General features: G+C 49.3%; 1 protein-coding gene across 1 annotated transcript; it reads right to left on the bottom strand.

Annotated features, from left to right (window-relative positions):
• Positions 1–1,119: 1,119 nt before the first annotated feature.
• On the bottom strand, positions 1,120–19,104 carry ASXL1 (ASXL transcriptional regulator 1). The gene is made up of 12 exons (XM_064729858.1): positions 18,961–19,104; positions 14,334–14,416; positions 11,168–11,276; positions 9,990–10,110; positions 9,821–9,915; positions 9,403–9,496; positions 8,980–9,132; positions 8,410–8,573; positions 8,216–8,312; positions 7,679–7,784; positions 6,649–7,264; positions 1,120–5,926 (listed from the first exon to the last, which is right to left on the bottom strand). The coding sequence occupies exons 1-12, from the start codon at positions 19,018–19,020 to the stop codon at positions 3,059–3,061; spliced, it is 4,566 nt and encodes a 1,521-aa protein (XP_064585928.1). The 5' UTR covers positions 19,021–19,104; the 3' UTR covers positions 1,120–3,058.
• Positions 19,105–19,501: the final 397 nt, after the last annotated feature.

The raw sequence follows: 19,501 nt of genomic DNA, 5'->3' as shown, positions 1-19,501 counted from the left end.
GCTCCACAGCTCCCTGGCCAAACTGATTCAGCATGTCCCCACCAAGCACGGCAGAGCCAGAGCCAAACAGCAGCCGGGCCGAGAGAGGAAAATCTGTTACTTGGCACACAAATATCACAGAGAGAGAAAAAAAGGAAAAAAATGTATTGCTCTGTGAAATTCTGACGTTAATGGGTTTTACTCTTGAAACCCCCAAGCTCCCCCATTCCAGAGGTAGCTAATCCTGCTGCCATCACCCCCCTTCCCAGTAAAACAGGGAAGGATTAAATACTGACTTTCAAACTTGGCTAAGTTGGTTTAGCCAAGCTTGGCTAAGTAACAACTCTACTCATTTTCTGCATTCTCTGTATTTAGCTTATTTCAATTATTCAGGTATTCTGTGTGCAGACAGCCTGCCAGAGTCAGAACATCAATGAACCACCAAAAACCACAGAAACATTTTTTCACCCCAAATGCTGCTCCAGCCCCAGCTCGTGTGTGAGGCCATGGCTGCAGTTCTGCAATGGCTGTGGAATGCCAGGGAGTCAGGGATTGTGTCACCACAGGATCTCGGCACTCCCACAGCCCCAGGCAAGAGATCCCTGCTCACCCTGCAGAACCCAGACACACATCATCATAATTCATGTTATTTCCTTACTGCCCAAAAAAGAGAAAGGACTTGGCCATAAAGTGAGTTTCCAAGTAGTTTCAATAAACTGTAATTGGTATCACATTTATGCTCTTAAGAAACATTTTTAGATCCATTTATCCAACAGTGATGGCAGTACCAGCAGGACCTGCCCTGACACGGGGAAAAGCCCACAGGCATCACCCCAGCAGGGCAGGGAGCCCCTGAGACTGTGGGGGCCCTGCAGTGTCCCACAGCCCCCCGTGGCTCTCAGAGCCCCCAGGGTGTCCATTCCCCAAGAGCTACACAGCATCTCTGCAGGAGCTGCACCATCTTCAGAGCTCTCTAAGTGCATAAAACCAGATTTAACAAAGCCAAGCAGCAACACAGCCCCTCCCCTCCGTGACTTGAGCAGAGCTCTGGAACAGCTGCACTTAAAAGAGGGGGAAAGGAAAAGCCACATTGCCTTAGAATGGAGGAGGACTTCAGAAAAAGGACTGGAACCACACAAGCAGATTTTACAGTGTTTATTTTTCCAATAGCACAAGGGACAGACACGAGCAGGCCCCCCTGAGGGCTCTGCCCCCCAGACCAGTCCGAGCTGAACACTGCAGTGGCCCCCAGGAGGCAGAGCCAGCCCCCTGCTCCGCTCCCCATCTTTGGTAAGCAGGTTCCACACCTCCGCTCGCCCCCAGGGCACCGCAGCCCTGCCCAGGCCGGGGCACCGGGCTCTCCTTCTCGTGGCATGAGGCTGGTGGATGCATTGAGGATAAAACCATCTCAGGGACTGAACTTGTTCCACCCCTCACGATTGTGGCTGAAAGAGGAACTTGCACGGCTGAAAGAAAGTGCGTGGTGAAGGGAGGTAGGATGGAGCTGGAAAAGGGACAAGAAGAAAAAAATGAAAATAAACTCCCTAAAATTCTTGCTACTGCCCGCTTGAATAAGCCAGCAGCTTCTCCCCCTCGCTGAAGCAATTAACTCTTGATTAGGAATTGCTCCAGAGAGGAGGAGAATTGCAGTTTTGCTCTCCCTCTCTGGATGCACGTGGATGTTCATTCACCTCCTTGCAGTGCAGGTACAGCCATGCCCTGGGAGCTCAGGTGCAGCAACAACTGGCAAGAGCATAAATGAGCAACGGGGGAGTTGAGCTCGGCTCAGCAAATCCCACCTGGTCATCCTTGAGCCTGCACAGCACAGTCCACCCGGGCTGCAGGGGAGGCTGTGGGAACCAAGACCCCAGCGTGGTGAGCCTCATGTCAGGCAAGACGGAATACAGTGGCTCTGACAATAACTAACACCACTTTAATGCAATACTGCTGTAGAGCCTGGAAATCAAGGAAAAAAAAAAGACCCCTTTATGCTCTATGTACATTACATCCATTTACAGAGTTGGCCAGTACTGTGTACAACATATAAATATATGATAAAACAGATGCAGAGAGGATACTTACAGGAGCCAAATAACTCACTTTATACATCCAAGAATGAAAATATATAAAAAAAAAGGAAAATAAAAAAAGAGGAAAGAACACTGCTTTAAATGTTAGGTGATGGTCACACAGATGCACAGCTCGATGCTCGCAGGTGCTCAGCTGCTGTGGGGTTTCAGGTCCTCACCACAAAGCTGCAGTGCAGAACTCACTGACCCTATCACTGAGCTCCAGGGAACCTCCAGTGTTCCACAGCAGTTTGTGGAAGTTGGCCAAAGGAGGCAGGCACAGCCGCTGGGCCAGTTCAGCCAGGAACAGTTCCCTGGCCACACAGCTTCCTGCAGGCCAGCACAAGGCATTTGCTTGGCACTTGCCCCGAAATTTTTTTCCTCTTCTTGCATCCTCCACGTGGGTTCCATGTGGCACATGGTGGGCTGTACACGGCTCCACAACCACCTGCAGAGCACATCCCTGGGCACCACATCCTGCTGGAGCATCCAAACACTGCACGGGACCATCCCTGCAGGGCAGCTCTTCTGCTTACACTCACTGCACAGCAGCACTTCCCACACAAACCGGGAATGGAGATGGCAGAAGGGGAGAGTGGAAGACTGTAGGGCCTCACCTTGTGCAGCCCTGAAATAGCAAACACCATCTTCCAGTTCCTTTGGATGTAAGGATTTCCTCCACAGAAGGTCCAGGGATTGCCACAGCGATCGGCCTCTCCCCCCGGCGTCAGCCTCAGAGCACAGCTGGAATTTCCATGACAGCAGGAAGCAGCAGGATCGCTCCCATGGGGCGCAGCCCACCCAGAGCAGGGTGTCCCCATCAGCAGGAATGAGCTCTGCACCGTCGACCTCCGTGGGAAGGCAGCTCAACGTTCCTCACCAAAACAAAGTGTAACAGCGTTTCTACTATGAACAGAGAGTACTTTGTGTACTTTGTGTACAGGCGTTAGGATCAGTCGTTATCAAAATACACACACTGAATATACAACCTGTCCCATGGCCATAATTTATTATCTCACCACAAGGCACAATACACAGAGCTTAGAGGGTCCTATACAGTCGTCGTGGCAGAAGGCGCCGCAGCCTTTGCACATGATCATGGCTTTGAGGCTGCACGAGCACTGGAACGAGATCTCATCAACACTGCTGCTGTCAGCAAACATCTGCACAGCCAGGGCCGTGTTCCGGCTCGCAGCAAAGTTCGCTTTGTGGGTGAGCTGCACCACGCTCCCAGCAAGGCCTCGGGGGAAAGCCGGAGTGTTGGATGAATAATTAAAGCTGGTGGAATTAAGCTGCAGCTTTGAAAGCTTCCCATAAAAAGCTTGCTTGATATTGAGCTGAGAGGGGATGGATGAAGGCTCCAAAGGGTGACACTGTCCTTTTCCTGGATCCCTTGAAAACTTAAAGAAGGGCCAGTCCATGACGAGTGGCTCTCTCTGTGTGTGCCCGGCCAGGTCCGTGGGCGGCTGGGCCACATCCCCCCGGTTCTCTGCATTGCTCTTGGCTGGGCTGCCACACACCAGCACCTTCTCACTTCTGATCCCTCCCGGGGTGCTGCTGTGCTGCTTTGAAGTCCATTCCTCCCTGGCAGCTGGGATTCCTTCTCCCAGTGCACAGCCCTTGTCCAAGGGAATCTGTTTGCCAGGGGACAAGGTTTCCATGGCTGAACTGTGTTCCAAAGCCCTGGAGTGATGCAGCCTCACGCTGGGGCTGGAAGAAAAACCAGAACCAAAGAGCTTTTTGCCTTGAACCCCGCTGTAATTTTTATTGACCAATGCACCTCCTGTCTGATTTGGTCCAAGAGAAGTTACACCTGGAGATAAAAACTGAGGCTCTGTAGAAGCATTCAGCTTCTCTGGGCTTTTACCTGCTGTGACACTTGCTAATGGATTGTGCTGTGGCATCCGGTGGACCTTGGGCAACTCCTTCTGCTCCTCAAAGCTACAGGAAGAAAATGTTCTTTCCCGAGGGTCCCCATCTTCAGACTTCAGAGAGGCACTTGCCACGTTTGCCAGTTGGTCTTGGCAGCTTAAAGTTGAACCAGCTTTGGAATGTTTTTCTGGGACAGCCTGATCCTCTACACCAGGTATTGCTGCTCCTGATCCACAGGTTTTTTCCTGGGGATCTTTGGAAGATCTCACTGAGCGAACATCATCGCTCCTGCTTTGGGCACTCGTTTTTATTCCTACATCTGGAGAAGATTCTTTGCCAAAATAGTGACCATTGCCTCTGTCCAGCTGCAGGGAGAGGCCTTCTGACTGCTTCTGCAGCACTGGCTGTGCAATTTCCAGCTTGATGTTGACGTGAGACACTGGCAGAACTTCTTCCAGTGGAAGCTTCCCCTTCAGCAGCTGCATCACCAAAGGGTTGTTGGTCTCGATGGAGGATGTGGGCCGAGCAGAGCTGGCTGGATGCTCGGTTTTCTGGGGTCCCCACCTCTGAGGTGGGGGTGCCACCAAGTCCCCAGAACAGGCTGGACTCTCTGTCTCCACAGACAATTTTGACCTAATACCATTGCGCTTCTCACTGCTGCTGTGACAGGAAGAGCCTTTCCCAGCCACCTCCCTACAGCTGACACTTCTGAAACACATCTCCACCTCCACATTCTCATCAGCCATGTCCCCTTCCCAGTCAGAAGCAGTGTCTGTTGTTTCACTGTGTGTACTCTGGATTTCTTCATCTCCACTTCTCTTCAACTCCTGAGTGTCTCCCAGGGGCTGATGTGCGTTTTCTGGTTCGGTTCTGGGGCACCTCTCCCTTGGCTGCAGGAGTTTTTCAGAGGTATCTATCCTATTCTGAGAAATAAAGTCACCATGCACAGAGGGCTGCAGTAGAGCCTCTGCCTTTTGTTCCTCATTACTCAGTTTGCCATCAGTGCCTTTCCCTGCCTGCAGCTGTGCAGTGTCACACACTGCAGGGACCGCTTTCTTCACTCCAACAGTCACTGTTTTGGAGGTATTATCAGCAACACCTTTTTCCAGAAATGTTTGGGAGTTGTTATATCTAAAACCAGACACCTTCTCTGGATCATGGCGTTCTGAGACACCCGATGACAATTCTGGCGGAAAAGGACAACTGGAGGAATTTTGCTTTACATCAGAAGGATAATCCAGCTGTACGGTGGGAGCACCAACATCTCCAAGTTCCACCACAGCCCTGTGTCCCGTGGCACTGACCCCAGCTCCCTGCCCCCCAGAACACGACCCACTGGTCACCACAGGAACCACACATCCCAGCTTTGTGCTCTCCTGTGATGCAGCACAAGATGGGAGCTCGGTCCTTGGGTCATGGAGGAGCTGCTCAGGACTCTCCTCCTGCCTCTCAGGAGCTGCACTGTCCAAGGATGACACAGTCAGAGAACCACAGAACGGTGTCCTGGGTGACCCATCACCAGGCTGAGTGTCCCCTGACCCTGTGGCACAGCCTGGAACGCTGCTCCTTTCGCTTTTTGAGGAAGAGCGATCTTGTGCGGCAGAGAGGCAGGAATTCACGCTGGCTTCCTGAGCAGCCCCTTTGGAGTCAGCCTTCCCTCCGCTCAGATGAACAGACAGCTGTAGTTGTGCTCGCTGTAGATCTGACGCACGTTTTCCATGAGCTCTCTTGGATCTCCTGTGCTGGGAGCGGCCGCTGGATTCTCCTCCACCGCCTCCTTCCTCGGAGCCTCTCCCCCCACCAGGGCCACCCCCTCCTCCGATGGCGGCGGCGGCGGCCTCGCGCTGGGCTCGGGCTTGCAGAGCACGGGCCTTAATGTCTGCGAGGGTGCGGGCCCCGGGGCGGCCCCGGCCGGAGGGCTCCGTGCTGGGGATGATCCGGGGGCAGATCTGGTAAGTGGGCTGACCTTTAACCACCCAGGGTGGTTTAATACGTGAAAGTTGAATCTGAAAGAAAAGGGAAATGCGGTTAAGTTCTAACACTGCCCGTCTCCAGTGAAATGCGTTTCATTTCACTGTGATGGCAACTGCTCGTCACAATTCTTAGCACAAAAATTCAACAAAAACCTCAACTTGAAATTAATTCAGGCAGAGAAGCAGCACGGTCCCACAACCTCTGCTCTGTGATCTGTAAAGCTCAGTTCACACTAATATTGTTTTACCAGAGGCTGCAGGCAAATATGAAATAAGTTATTTATATTCACTTCTTCAGAGATCAAACTGGTCTTCTCTACACCAGGATGACTGCCCTGAAGCTACCAAAATGGGTATCCTGGTCAAATGGAAAAACTGAGGAGGAACACTGAGATTCTATCCAAAAGCAAAGGAAAAGAACTCAGAAACTAGACAGGATAAAGAACACAATTTCAAGGTCTTTTGCAGTCAGTCAGCTCATTTCAGGCAGTGTTTCTGTAGCCACAGAAATGCAAATGAAGGGAGTAAGTCAAGGTTACCCTGTGCTCTTGTGCAAAGACCTTGGGATGATTTTCCATTCTTTGCCTGTCTAAATACGACAGCAAACCCTGGCAGTCAGAGGCACTTCACCAGCTCTACCAATGAAACCCTTCGACTCCTTCCCTTAAGATGGCAACACTTGACATTTTAATAATGTTTTGATACTACTGAGCACGGCAGCCCTGAGATACAGCAGCTCTAAAGCTCGCTCTTACCCGGATGGGTGGGACTTTGGGCTCCTCTTTAGTAGGCTGTGGCTTTTCTGGGTGAACACTTTCAATTGTGTTACGAAAGGACTGACGATCTTCAAGCCGGGGCTTCTTTTCGGGGAAGGACGCAGAGGCAGCCTCCTCAAAGCTTTTCCTCTTCTGCTCCTTGGACTCCTGAGCAGAGTTCTCCTGGGGCAAACTGGGAATTCTGCTGGTAGCTGCCGATGATGGATCTTCAGATTTGCTGTTTGATTTGGAAGTCTCTGGAGAGAGGTGCAGTTCGGTACTCTCTGCCTTCAATCCTGCAGCTGAGGAGCTGGTCAGATCATCTTTCTTCAGGTCTGTCTCAGGCTTTGGCTCTTTATGAAGTGAGGGATCTGGCCCCACGGGAGCAGGCTCTTTGGGAGTCTCCGTGTGCTCAGGCTCCCTCAGTCTGTACAGGCTCCTCCTGGCCCGGCAGCGCAGGTCGGCCCGGGAGCGTTTCCGGAAGCGCCCGTCCCTCTGGCGCGTGGCCGGCCCGCGCGGCAGCCTCGCTTCTCCTTTCACAGACAGCTCTGTCCTGTTCTCAGCATCCTCCTGCACTGAATTCTGTGCCTGGGATTCTTCCTGGGTCAGGCCCAACCTGTAAGGCAAACACAAATGCCAGCTAAAAGCTAAAGCTCACCCCAATTTCAGTGTTACTGAATAGAGCCAACACAAGCAGAGAGTCATCAAAGCCTCATTCACTCATCCTGCAAGGGGAGAGCCCACACATTCCACACTGCTATCACATGGAATGAAATAAAAACCCCAAAAATCTGTGATGGAAAATACCATCAACTTTTCTTAGAAAAAGAAGAGATGGGCTATAAAATTCTGCTGAACTCAGCCAATTCCACTAAGGATTTTCCCAGAACAACAGCTGGAACAATTCACCCCACAACCTGTCTTTCTCAAGGAGTTTATGCTGCACCTGCTCAGGTATCCACAAGAGAAACACACTCTGCCACCTGCATAAACATGGATAAAGCAGAATAGACATGGTAAAATTTCTCACTTTTGCCCATAGTAGTCCTCGAAGAACTTCTCTTTCCATTGCTCCACTCTCTTTTCCTTCTCCATCTCCTGCCGGATTCGAACTTGCATCTCATGGGTGAATTCACCTACATGGAAGCAAGAGATTGAAATTCAGTTCCCAAACAAAACTCATTCTGAAAATGCAACCTCTAGTGTTTGAACTGTACAGCAGCTGAATATATGAAAGGCAGACCTGCTGTTAACACCCTGCTCCCCATCCTACTCTGAATCCACATGGTGCCTGTGGCTCCAGGAAAAATCATGTTTTAACAGACAGGCCACCTTTCAAGAAAAAATAAGTCTGGCCCTACTTTTCACCTTCACCACTTAATGCTGAAGATCCCATGGCACCAAAAGAAATTTTATTTTTGATTTTAAACAAAAAAAAGCGAAAAAGTTGGAGGCAACATGCAGCAAAGCTGTAGTAAGTTCCCACTCATTAACTGCAAAAGAAAACCAAAAATCTTTCAAAATGAGCAGCTATTCCCCAGGCAGTCAGGAAAGGAAAGCCACTCACCATCAGCGAGCCGCTCCCTCCAGCTCTGTGCAGCGTGGGTGAAGAACTCGTTGTTCAGAGCGCTGCCACTGAGGCGCATCAGCCCGTCAGCCCCCACCTAGCAGGACAGAGCCAGGACAAACAGAACACATCTGCTCCAGCTGTTCCACACTGAAGAGGTAATCAGGGAAGGGAAAACACCTGAGTGCTCATACCTGTCTATCGACTTCAGGCAGGAGGTAAAGCAGCTGCTGCTGGAAGTGTGATGGAAGCGCGTTAAAGGTCCTGGAGTTGATCAGCGCTCGCAGGTTTGTGTTGACAAGGATGGAGCCTGGGGTTTCAAAGTCAATATCCTCACCCCTGTTCCGTTTCATTTGCCCTGGAGTTTAAGGACAAGCAAATAAAATTAACATTGTTGTACAGAAGTATTTCAGCATTCTGGGCTGAAATTTATGTGTAAGTACAACAACAAAACAACAAAAGGAGTGAGAGAGATGATAAAGACTGCAGTATTCAAGTGTGAAGAATGACTCTCCAGCACAGTAATTAATACACCCACATCTGGAATTCTGACATGAGGTCACAGTTCTGTCATATTCAGGTACCATTCTCAATGCTGCTCTTCAGACCAGCCAATCTTTTAAACAATGTTATCACTAGCACTCAACGTGGAAAACCTGGCTTGTGACCTCAGGTCATCAAATGCCTCCTGGTGCTCTTTTCTCAAAAACATGTGGACTTCACCATCACCAATGATTTCTGTGCCTTTACCCAGGAGCACATACCAGCTGTGGGCTTTCGGATGCCCCTGAGCAGCTGTGGAGGATCCCTGTTGATCTCTGTCCTACTGCGCAGGCTGGTTTTGCACAGGGCCAAGGAGCTGCTGCTGCTGCTGGATGTGCTGCTGCTCTCCCCATCAGCGTGCCTTCCTGTGAAGCCTAAATGCAAAACAACATCATAAAAATATGCAAAGAACAGTCAAAGCCCAGCTGGGAGAGTGGTTTAACATACAGGAATTCTCTGTTACTAACAAATCTGCTATTACAGGGTACCAACTATTTTGAGTGAGTTAAACACACACACAACTCTGCAGTCTCACTCATTCTCAGCAGGTGTTACAGAAATTCTCAGGCAAACACTGAGGATTGCTGTAACAATCTGAGAGAGATCTGTGAGGTCATCAGGACCCCCCCAAAGCCATGGCTCACCTGAGGCAGACTCCATGTGTGCCCCATTTACTTTCAGTGGGGTTAACACCACCCGTGGTAGCATCACACCCGTCTTTTTCTTCTGTTTGGCTGTCTGCAGACCAGAGAGAAACCAAAAACAAAACAAAGGAATGAAGGCATTATGGAAGAGTATAGTAATCCTCTAAGCAGCATGTTCCTCAGTTAAAAGAGCTGCCTGGCTCCTCCTAGCTGAATCTTCAGGCAACACTATATTTAGGACTAGCACAGAATTCAAAATTGTCTTCCCATACATCATCTCTCACCATTCTGCCACTTCTTGTCTAAGGAGAGAGAGATTCATAACTATACACAAACAGTCCCTGTCATACCACCCCAATAGTAATGAAAGCTCTCCTTGAGAGGCTTCTTCCTTCCCATTAGTCCCACTTTTTCCTACCTGGGAAGCAGTTCTGTAGCTCTCCCTGGTAGCAGGTCCCTTGCTCTGAGATTCGGTGGAACACGAGGCGTTAGAAGAAGTTTCATCAAGAGACACTGAAAGAGATGAGCTCTCAGTCAGACACAGAAGTAGGTCCTGGAGTTTAAGGTTAATGTCACCAGACACTTACCATCATTGTCACCACTCACAGTGCTGGCTTCATTGGACCCACAGCTTTCTGCATCTGCTGTGTCCTCCAGCTCCTCCCCTTCTGGCACTGACAGGTTCCGGGACCACTGCAAGGCATCTTTCTAGAGGGGGAACAGAACTGGGGTAGCTACAGCCCTCCCTCCCTCCTAAATCTACACCAATGGTTAACTGGATACACTTTAACCTTCAATTTTCTCTCTATTTTAATCCTTGATGTAGAAAGGGATTTTAAAGTATATTTGGGCTCATAGCGGAACAGAAGTCACCTAAACTAAGAGCACTTCATAGCCCCTTCCTAGACAAGTAACACATACCCAAAATACCAGGTTAATAAAAATTAATTTAATAGAAAAGTTCATAATATGTTATAATTTTCTATAAGTAATGAGTTTGTATTAAAGAGAAGCATCTCACTATAAAGAACAAGCAGCATCAGAGTGGCCAAACACTAAGACAGCAAGCTTAGGAGATGTATTTCCTACTTGTACATAAAAGCAATTTCAATGCCATCTATTTTCAGCAAAATGTGTCAATTCAACAGGAGTTTCTAACAGCAGAAAGAAGATGGAAATGAAATAGCTGAGATCAAGTTGATATTTATCGGGGAATCCAACAGTACAAAACAATGCAAAAGAAAACCTCAGGACCAGAAATATTTTCAATATTTAATATTACTGGAACAATAAACTAAAAATAAAAAAGTATTCCAGAGAGATTTCATGATCTGAGGAAAACACTGATGCTAAATAACACAGAATGTAGTGGAACACAGAACAAGCAGCCAGAAAAATGAATATACATTTTCCCATCAAGATTTTACATGTTGCTACAAGCTCTGGGACCAATTCCTTGGCTGGTTGTTTTCCCTTGTGGCTGGCAGCAAGGGAGTGGTCAGATCTGTTCTGATGAGCAGCCACCTGAGCTGGACACCAGGTAATGAAGTAAGAGGATTCAAGAAATAACAGTTGGGTTTTTTGTAAAGAATTTATCATAGATGGCTGAATACAGCTGAAAGGTACAAGCTCTAAGGAAATAATGAATTCCAGACCCTCTCTCATCTCACTGCTTATGATGCTCAGTGACAGGGTAACACTCAGCCGTGCACAGGGAGCAGAACTCACCCCTGGCCCTCAGCTGGGAGCAGAGCTCAGCATTTACCTTGAGTGTGAAAAGGCTGATGCGTCCAGGCAGTTTGTAGAAGAGCCCATCGCCTCCCCTGGAATTGGAGTGGAGCATGGCATTGAGGCAGGCCAGGGGAGATGTGCCACTGCAGCAGAGACAGAGAAAAGAGAGAGCTTAGGAAATAGATTATCAAGAAAACAGCCTGAAAGAGGTGGTTAAAAGGGCATCCTTTAGCTGATGAGGGGAACAGAGGTGATGCTATTAACTTTATAGGACAGTAAGAACAGTGTCACTGGTTTCATTCTGACCTGTACATCAGCCTTGCACATCACAGCCAACAGTAAATGTGACACCAATTTTAAAGCTATCCTCATCTGTTTTTAGAAATTTCTAACTTTCATTATCTGTTTCCTTCTCTCCTCTCCAGGAATCCGTCAGTGTTGGATTGATTTTATAAAACCCCCAGATTTATTCAGCAGCAGAAACATGTAACAAACTATAGACACACATGTTACTGGAATGTCTCCCTGATATGTCACTGACCAAACTACTCGAGCAGAGCTCAGTACAAAGGCTCTGATGCTCTCATTTGTTAATTCCTACACAACTCCCTGGTTAAAGCCCCATCCTACACTCACACTGATGGAACTGCTGTGCCACGTAATATGGTGTTTTGCAGTCAGTCCCACATGTATGGGCAGAAAGTTGTCTGGAAGACACATTACAGCACTACTGACTGCATTCCTAGTAAAAGTGAAACTGAAAACTGGACTGAGATAAAATATTTCAAAGAAAATCACTGTCAAATTGAAAACATAGAATTTCTGTTTCCACCCTGTACGTGCCTGGGTTTTGGACATTTCTTCACATTCCACCGCAACAGGCAAAGTTACCCTGTATCACTTTCAGATCATGTGAACAAAATTTCCAGCCTTCTGTCCTGTCAGACAGTGTTTTCCCCTCTGTGTTTACCAGACACTCCAAGCACACTCACCAGCCACAGAGCTCTCTTAAAACAGCAAACTAAGTAATTTTCTCCAAAACAAGAAAAAAAACCAAGCAGTTAAAACTCCTCCAAGGAGCTAAACTCAGCATGGTACTGGCTCATGGGAATGCCAGTGCCTGGTATGGAACACAGCCCTGCCAGCAGAGCAGCATGACCCCCCAACCAGGGAGCCCCACCTCAGAATTGATTCAGAAGGAAAAACATCTCAAGGCACTGAGCACATTTCCTTCAGGAAATGGAGTTTCAGGAAGAGCTTCTATACAAGCACCAGCAAAGGCTGCTGCACGTTCAGCCAGGCAGGCTCACTGCCTTTATCCTGCAAACAATCATGCTCTGAAGAAAACAATCTTTTCTTAAAGCAGAGAATTAATGACCAGGGAAGGAAAAGCAGATATCCCAAGGGAAACCATCGACCTTTAAAGGAATGAGTTAGGTTTGTGGGATTTAACATGACACACGTTCCAAAGTCTGGTCTTTACTTACACAGTGTGACAGGTCACTTGTAAAAACTGGGAAAGCACAGGATAATTTATGTGTGTGAAGAGCCCTGCTATTATCTTTGGCAGGGGACAGCCTGTGCACAGAGATCTTCAACTGCCTGCTGGGGTAACAGGACTTATGTGACAGAGTTGCAGAAGATTGATTAAAGCAAAGCTCCCCTTATGAAGATCCTCATTAAAATCTGTCTGATTTCTACTGAAATCACTGCCCATATCCAAACCAGAGAAGATCTCAGAAAGCATCACAGAATCATGGAACACTTTGGGTTGGAAGGGACCTTAAAGACCATTTTGTTCCAAATCCCCCGCCATGGGCAGGGATACCTTTCACCAAACCAGGTTGTTCCAAGTCCTGTCCAGCCTGGCCTCGGAGACTTCCAAGCATGGAGCAGCCCCAGCTCCTCTGGGAACTTGTGCCATGACCTCACCACCCTCACAGCAAAGAATTTCTTCCTAATGTCCAATCTAAATCTTCCCTCCTTCACCTGAGTCCATTGCCTCTTGTCCCATCACTACATGTCCCTGTGAAAAGTCCCTCCCCAGCCTTCTTGTAAGCCCATGGAAGGTGGGTGTTCCAACAGCTCCAAATCTGATGCAGCAGCACACACCAGCCTCTTGCCTCTCCAAACAACAGCAGGTCCCACACCCAGCACCTCTGTACACGTCACTGATTTTCACTATTCAAAACACCCCAGCTGTTTCCTGATTTCACACAAACAAGGAGCAGAAACAAGCTGACATTTAGGTCCCATAAGAAATCAGTTTACCTTCTGTAGTTGGGTAAAGTACAGATTCAGGAAATGCAAATACCACAGTGAAAACAGTCCACAGAAACAAAGGCAGGGAGAAGCAAGACTAGAAACAGCCCTTGCATCTGGATTTGTCAGAAGTCCATCACTGGACAGCAGCTTTTCGTGTCTCTGGTAGTCAAACCTTCTTTCTTATTTTTTTTTTTTATTTTGCCAGGCGGCAGCAACTGAGGCATTTGGACTATCACAGTTACCCACTTTCTTTGAGCTGCAAGACACTCTGTATTTCTACTACTGTCATGGAAACAGATGGAAGCTCACAGGAACTTAACCAAGGAAAGCAGTCTCCCACTTCTGCCCTTTCCAAGGCTTTGTATCAGGTTCTTTTCTACATGAAATCCACTCTGAGATGGGCATCTCCTCCTACAATGTCAAGAGCCACAACTGTGTGATGTGAGCTGTGCTCTCTTGGTGCTCAAGAATCTGAGCACAAGCCAGTGACATGGAGAAGACTGTCTCTTCTAAAACATAATGTCTGCTCTAGAAATGAAGCATCAGAGGAGATCAAACTTAAACTGTCCTCAAACTCAAGTCACAATAGCAGAAACTATTGTAGCTGGGAGCTACTTATGTGAGAACCATGGGAGTGAGTGGTAAGTACAGCACAATGCAGGGGCCTGATCTGCAAGAGGCATTTACTTCACAATAGATGGATGAAGGGACTCTGTATATTATCTAAAAATCCAAGAACATTTTCCAGTGAAAAAGAAACCCTCACAATCTGTATATAAATGTCTGTACTGTCATCTGAAATTACCAGGCTGAAAAGAGAAAAAGGGAAGCAAAGTGGGCTGGGGATGAGGCAGAACTGTATGAAGCAACACCAGCCTTCATACACTGCCTCCCCCATGCTGCACACTGGTTTAGACAAAATCATCAATACTAACCTCATTTCCTTTAGACCTTCAGCCTCTATGACCTGCAGAATCTGTTTTGGGGTCATAGGAGCATCTGAGTAATTTTCCAGCACCTGAAAAGACAGAAAGACCAAGTGTCATTACAGAACTGGCTTCTGAATTCCCAGAACTACTCCATCAGCTGTGGCCCAGACCCAATAATCTGCCCCTTCAAACCTGATTCACCTGCAAAGATACACAGTAAAATTTCAGGCTACCTCAAGATCCTGGTGAACATGGATCAAAGCCACAAAAGGCTTCACCTTCATCTCTTCCCCAACTAACTGAAATATAATCATGGAGGAGAAAAAGCAGCAGAAATTGGCCTTGACCCCACCCAATGGAAGCTTTACCAGACTTCACTACATTAGATGGAGCTGCTGCCACATAAACCTTCCAAACTGAACAGTGGTGACCTGTAACAATGTAAAACCTTTTCCTGCCTCTCCACAAAGCATCCAGTGGTTTTTTGTCACTAAAAGTATTACTGTGCAGCTATACAATCCAGTACTGTACCTTCCTCAGATTACTGCATTCATTTCCTCTTCACTCCATCCCAGGAAGGGAACCACAAATTAAGAGTCAGAATTCGTGTCAGAGAAGGACAGAATTCAGAAAAGGACAAAAAAAACCAGGAAAGGATTTGGGAAAAAAAAATTGGCTAGAGACACTAAAAAGACTTAAGAGTGCTTGCCTTTGACATAAAATGAAGAAAATCAGGTATTAAAAGGCAACACAATAAAAAACAACTCATCCTTTCACATATTATATCAAGAATAGAATTGTCACTTATTTACAAAGAAGTAAAGAGGTTATTACTTTATTTTTTTTAAGCCTGTGGAACTTACTGCTCTGAAATGTCTAGAAGCAAAAACTCAAGGATTCAAAGAGAGGACCGGACATTTCTGTGGATAAGAAGATTATCCACATAAACAGGAAACAATGAGCAAAAATAAGCTGCAGTAGATGTAAACCACTCAGTTTCTTTGGGAGCAGATTACCCTACAGCTGCTGACCACGCGCCTTCCCCGGCAGCAGACAGGGCTGCTCTTGGAATGCAAAGGCACCCAGCTCCACAGACCTGGGGCCACGAGCTGAGAGAGGCTGAGAAGGCACAGACCATGGGCTGGAACAGGCATGGAAAGCAGCAACAGGAATTCATTCAGGAACTTCTTCACAACCATGGTCTGAATTCCCCCAGCATCACGGCCACACGATGCACAGCCCCGGTGTCATCTGTCCCCACGTTTTAGGAGGCAGCACCACGGTGCTGTCTCTCAGTCTGACTGGTGTGGAAGCCAGAGGAAGGACCCAGATGCCCCATTTTCATCAGTAACATCTAGAAGTGAGTCACTGCAGCAGCCACGCCAATGGGACGTGAGCAAAATCACCCCAAAGCTGTGCAGGCCAACGTTTGCACCTCAGACCATCTCTACCCTCCACAAGAAACCAAAAACCCAAGTGCAGTTCTGCACTTCAACTGTGTGCTGTGATAGGGGTGGATGGGGCTTGGAGCAGCCTGCACTAGTGGAAGTGATCTTTAAAGGTTCTTCCAATCTAAACCTTGATTCTACAAATGGAATTTCTCTCATACCCACCCAACAGGTATTCTGCAGATGCTCGAAGCTCACAAGCTTCTGAGAATGAGGTAAGAACCTCATGGGGAAGAGAATTAGACAACTAACTTGAGTTAAAACCCAATGAAAACACAAAGAGTGTAAAGAAAAATCAAAGCAAGTGATGAGCCATATTCAGAGAGAGTAAACTAATTAAATTCCATACAGCTCCATCACACTTTTTGCTCCCTCCATAGGTTACAAGGTCTCCATGCCTCCCTCCTGAGCTGTCACCCCATCACTCAGAGGCTGCAGACAGCTGACACAGGAAACTCATTGCTCCTGAGCCCAGGGAGATCTGCAAAATACAACACGTCTGTTCCAAAAATCAGGGAATTATTCAAACCTCTCTGCAGTGACAGACACAGCAAGTGAAGTATGTGGCCTAAAACTGAGCACAAAGGAGCATTTACATACAGATAAAAGAATCCATGCTCAGGGGAACAATTTCCAATCAAGAGCTGTATTAAGTATACAGAGCACTTAATGGAAGAACTGGAGGAGAGGATCCTGCAAGCTTTAGACACCAAATCCCAGTCTCCAGCACTGCCCCTTCTATCCCTCCCCAACCTGACACTCCCAGCACCACATCAGTTCTCCACTCAGAGCTACAACTTCAATATTGGCTACACCTTACCCCCAAAACAGAATTTTCCCCCCTCCACTATTTACAGCAGTGGTAGCTGAGGGTTCCTATGCCCCTAATTATGGAAGTTTACACCACTTCCTCAATTTACTGGTCATCTAGCTCTGACAGCACTTGTGGGATCCTGCCATGGCTTTGGGCATCCAGATGAACCTTTGAAGTTTATTTTATGGAACGTGCAGAGTTTTGGCTCTGTAGGAGGAGCAACACTGAAGAACATTTTTTGCCTGCGATTCTCAGAAACGTTGAGCAGAATACAAAATACACCAGCACACGTCAGAGAGGGAAATTAAAAGCATTTTGACAGGGAGCATGTGTAAGCCTAGTGTGAAATAAAGATCTATTTTTAGTGGATTTACAATCAGTCCTGCAAGCTGCAAGTGCAGCTACGCAACTGTAGGTCTCTTTAAGTGGATAATCTAGTATGAGATCGTTCTATTTCTGGTTCATCAATGGCTCTAAGATGCTGTTGAGGCTTAGACATCTCATGCACCCACCGTGCCTGGGGTGCTGGCCAGAAGACAGGTGAGAGGAACTGTGAGAAGAAATGCCTTCCCCAACACACAAGGGTGATGAGGTGTATTAGGTGACTGCTCATGTGCTGCTTTGGGCAGCCTATAAATGCTGATTTTTTTCACCTCTCAGAGCTCAGGATGTTTGAATGAGCTGACTTTATGCAAGGTCACATAGCACAGCCTCTGCCCCCGGGGTCACTTGCCAGGAAAGCATCCCTGCCATCTGCAGGGACACACCTGGCCCAAAGAACCTGGATCCCAAGGAGAAATGCAAGATGGAGAATGAGACCACCAGGCTGCTGCTGTGAAGTTCCACAGTAGCTGCTTTATGCCCTTCTCCAGTTTTTCAAGCAAAGCCACATGGATCTAAAATATTATCATTTACACACAAAAGATGATGCAAGTTGCTGGAAGTCAGATGCTTGTCTGATTAGGTTTTCTCCTGGCAAGCAGTAAGAAAACATTCCAATAGCCAAAAAAATCTTACTCAGAAGCACCAAGAGTTATCCTGCACATCCTCAGTACAAGACATGAACCTCACTGGACTCACCCACACTGTTCCTTCTGAATGTTTACATGCTTCAATACATAACCTGGGCTGGCAAACCAAAACAAACACACACAACAGAAAAAAACCAAGGAAACAAACCACCTTCAAGTTCTTTAAATCCATTTCTGCAGAAGGCCAGGGGCTACACAGAAGCAATACATGTATCCTCATGAGTTGTATACCACTGACAGGGCAGTGGGGAGGAACTGTGGGATCCATTAATATCCAAGTAGCTGGATCATCCCTCACTCTATCCCTGGCACTGCTGTACCTGTGTCACTGGGTCACCAGGAGAGAGCCAGCTCCTTCCACCCAAATGCCAGCCAGCCAGCCTAAACACCTCGGCATGCAGCCCTTAAATCAAACCTCTGACTAGCTCCCTGAAAGACACTCTAGTTATTTATCTTTTTTAGATTTCCTACTTCATAACCGAGGTTGAAGACAGATCCAGCTCAAAGGCTTCACAGAGAGAAGTCACCTTCCTCCCAGTGCAACGGTGCAATGACAACAGCATTCCCACAGACACCATCAGGGCAGAGCTGGGCTGGGAAGTTGAAGCTTTCAACAAGGAAATTCTTTGAGACAAAAGGACTGAGACATCTCAATGGCCACATCCCCTAAACCCAAAAGTGACCAAATACGGGCTGATTCAGGGATGTTCAGCCCAGCTGCTGCTACAGCAGCCCAGCACTCGCCACCGGTCCTGGGGCGCTGCCGGTGCACAGAAGGACCAGCACCCTCGGTAATTAAAGCAGAAACTTTTGACAGCGGCCGTGCCCTCTCCGGAGGCTCCGGTTCCTCCCATGGAGCTTTAAACCCATCTGAAAGGAAGAGAACGAGCGGGACCGTGCCCGCAGCCCTGCCCGGCACGCACGGAACCGCAGCGGGACGGGGGCACCTCCCGCGTCCCACACCGGGAGCCGCTGCAGCCCCGCCCGGCGGAGGCCGCGGGACCCCCGGCGGGGGCAGCTCCGCCACCGAGGGCCGGGGGCCGCGCTCGCACCGCCCCGGGGCGCAGCTCCTTCGCACGGGGCTGAGGAAGAAAAACAACCGCGCGGGAGAGCCCGGCCACAGCGGCCGGCGGGGGAAACGCGGGAAGCCGCGGGTCCGGCCGGGGAAGCGGCAACACCGCCCGCGCCCTCCAGGCGGGCCCGGCCCCCGCTTTTACCCCCTCAGGAGCGATGGCGGCGCCGCCGGCCCCGTTACTCGGGGAGGGGCCGGACGCGGCGGGGAGGCCCTGAGGCACGGCGGAGCCCCCGCGCCCCCTCCCTGGACGCCCCCCCGGCCTCACCAGGCGGGCGGCCTCGGCCCACGTGCGCTCCTTCTTCCTCCTCTGCTTCATCTCCTTCATCCTCCTCCTCCTCCTCCCGCGCGGGCGGGCGCGGCGGGCGCGGACCGTTGGGCGCGCGGGCGGCAGGCGGGCGGCGGCGAGCGGGACGGGCTGGGCGCGGCGGGCGCGGCGGGCGGGGCGCGAGGCGGGGGCGGCTCCGGGCGCTACGGGAGACGGCGGCGGCGGCGGCGGCTCGGGCCCGGCATAACAACGGGGTCAAAGGGCCGGGAGCGGGGCGGGGCGGCGGGGCCAGGCGACGGTGGCCGCGGCGGGACACGGAGGGACCGGAGGGGAGGGGATGGAGGGGCGGGCCTGGGGCTGGTTTGAAGGAAAACAAACCGCAAGGGCTGCCGGGAGTTGTAGTTTTCATGCGTGGACCCAGCGCAGCACCGCTGTAGCCCGCGGACTACAAGTCCCGGCGGCCGGTGCGCGTCATGGCGGGAGAGGCCTCTGCCGCCGCATGGCCGCGGCGGGGAAGTGGCACCGCCCGGGCCGGGGGCGG

Source organism: Zonotrichia leucophrys, chromosome 20 (assembly GCF_028769735.1).
Source record: "Zonotrichia leucophrys gambelii isolate GWCS_2022_RI chromosome 20, RI_Zleu_2.0, whole genome shotgun sequence".
Classification (NCBI taxonomy): Eukaryota; Metazoa; Chordata; class Aves; order Passeriformes; family Passerellidae; genus Zonotrichia; species Zonotrichia leucophrys.
Note: the sequence above shows the minus strand (reverse complement) of the source record. Positions and strands in the feature narration are given on the sequence as shown.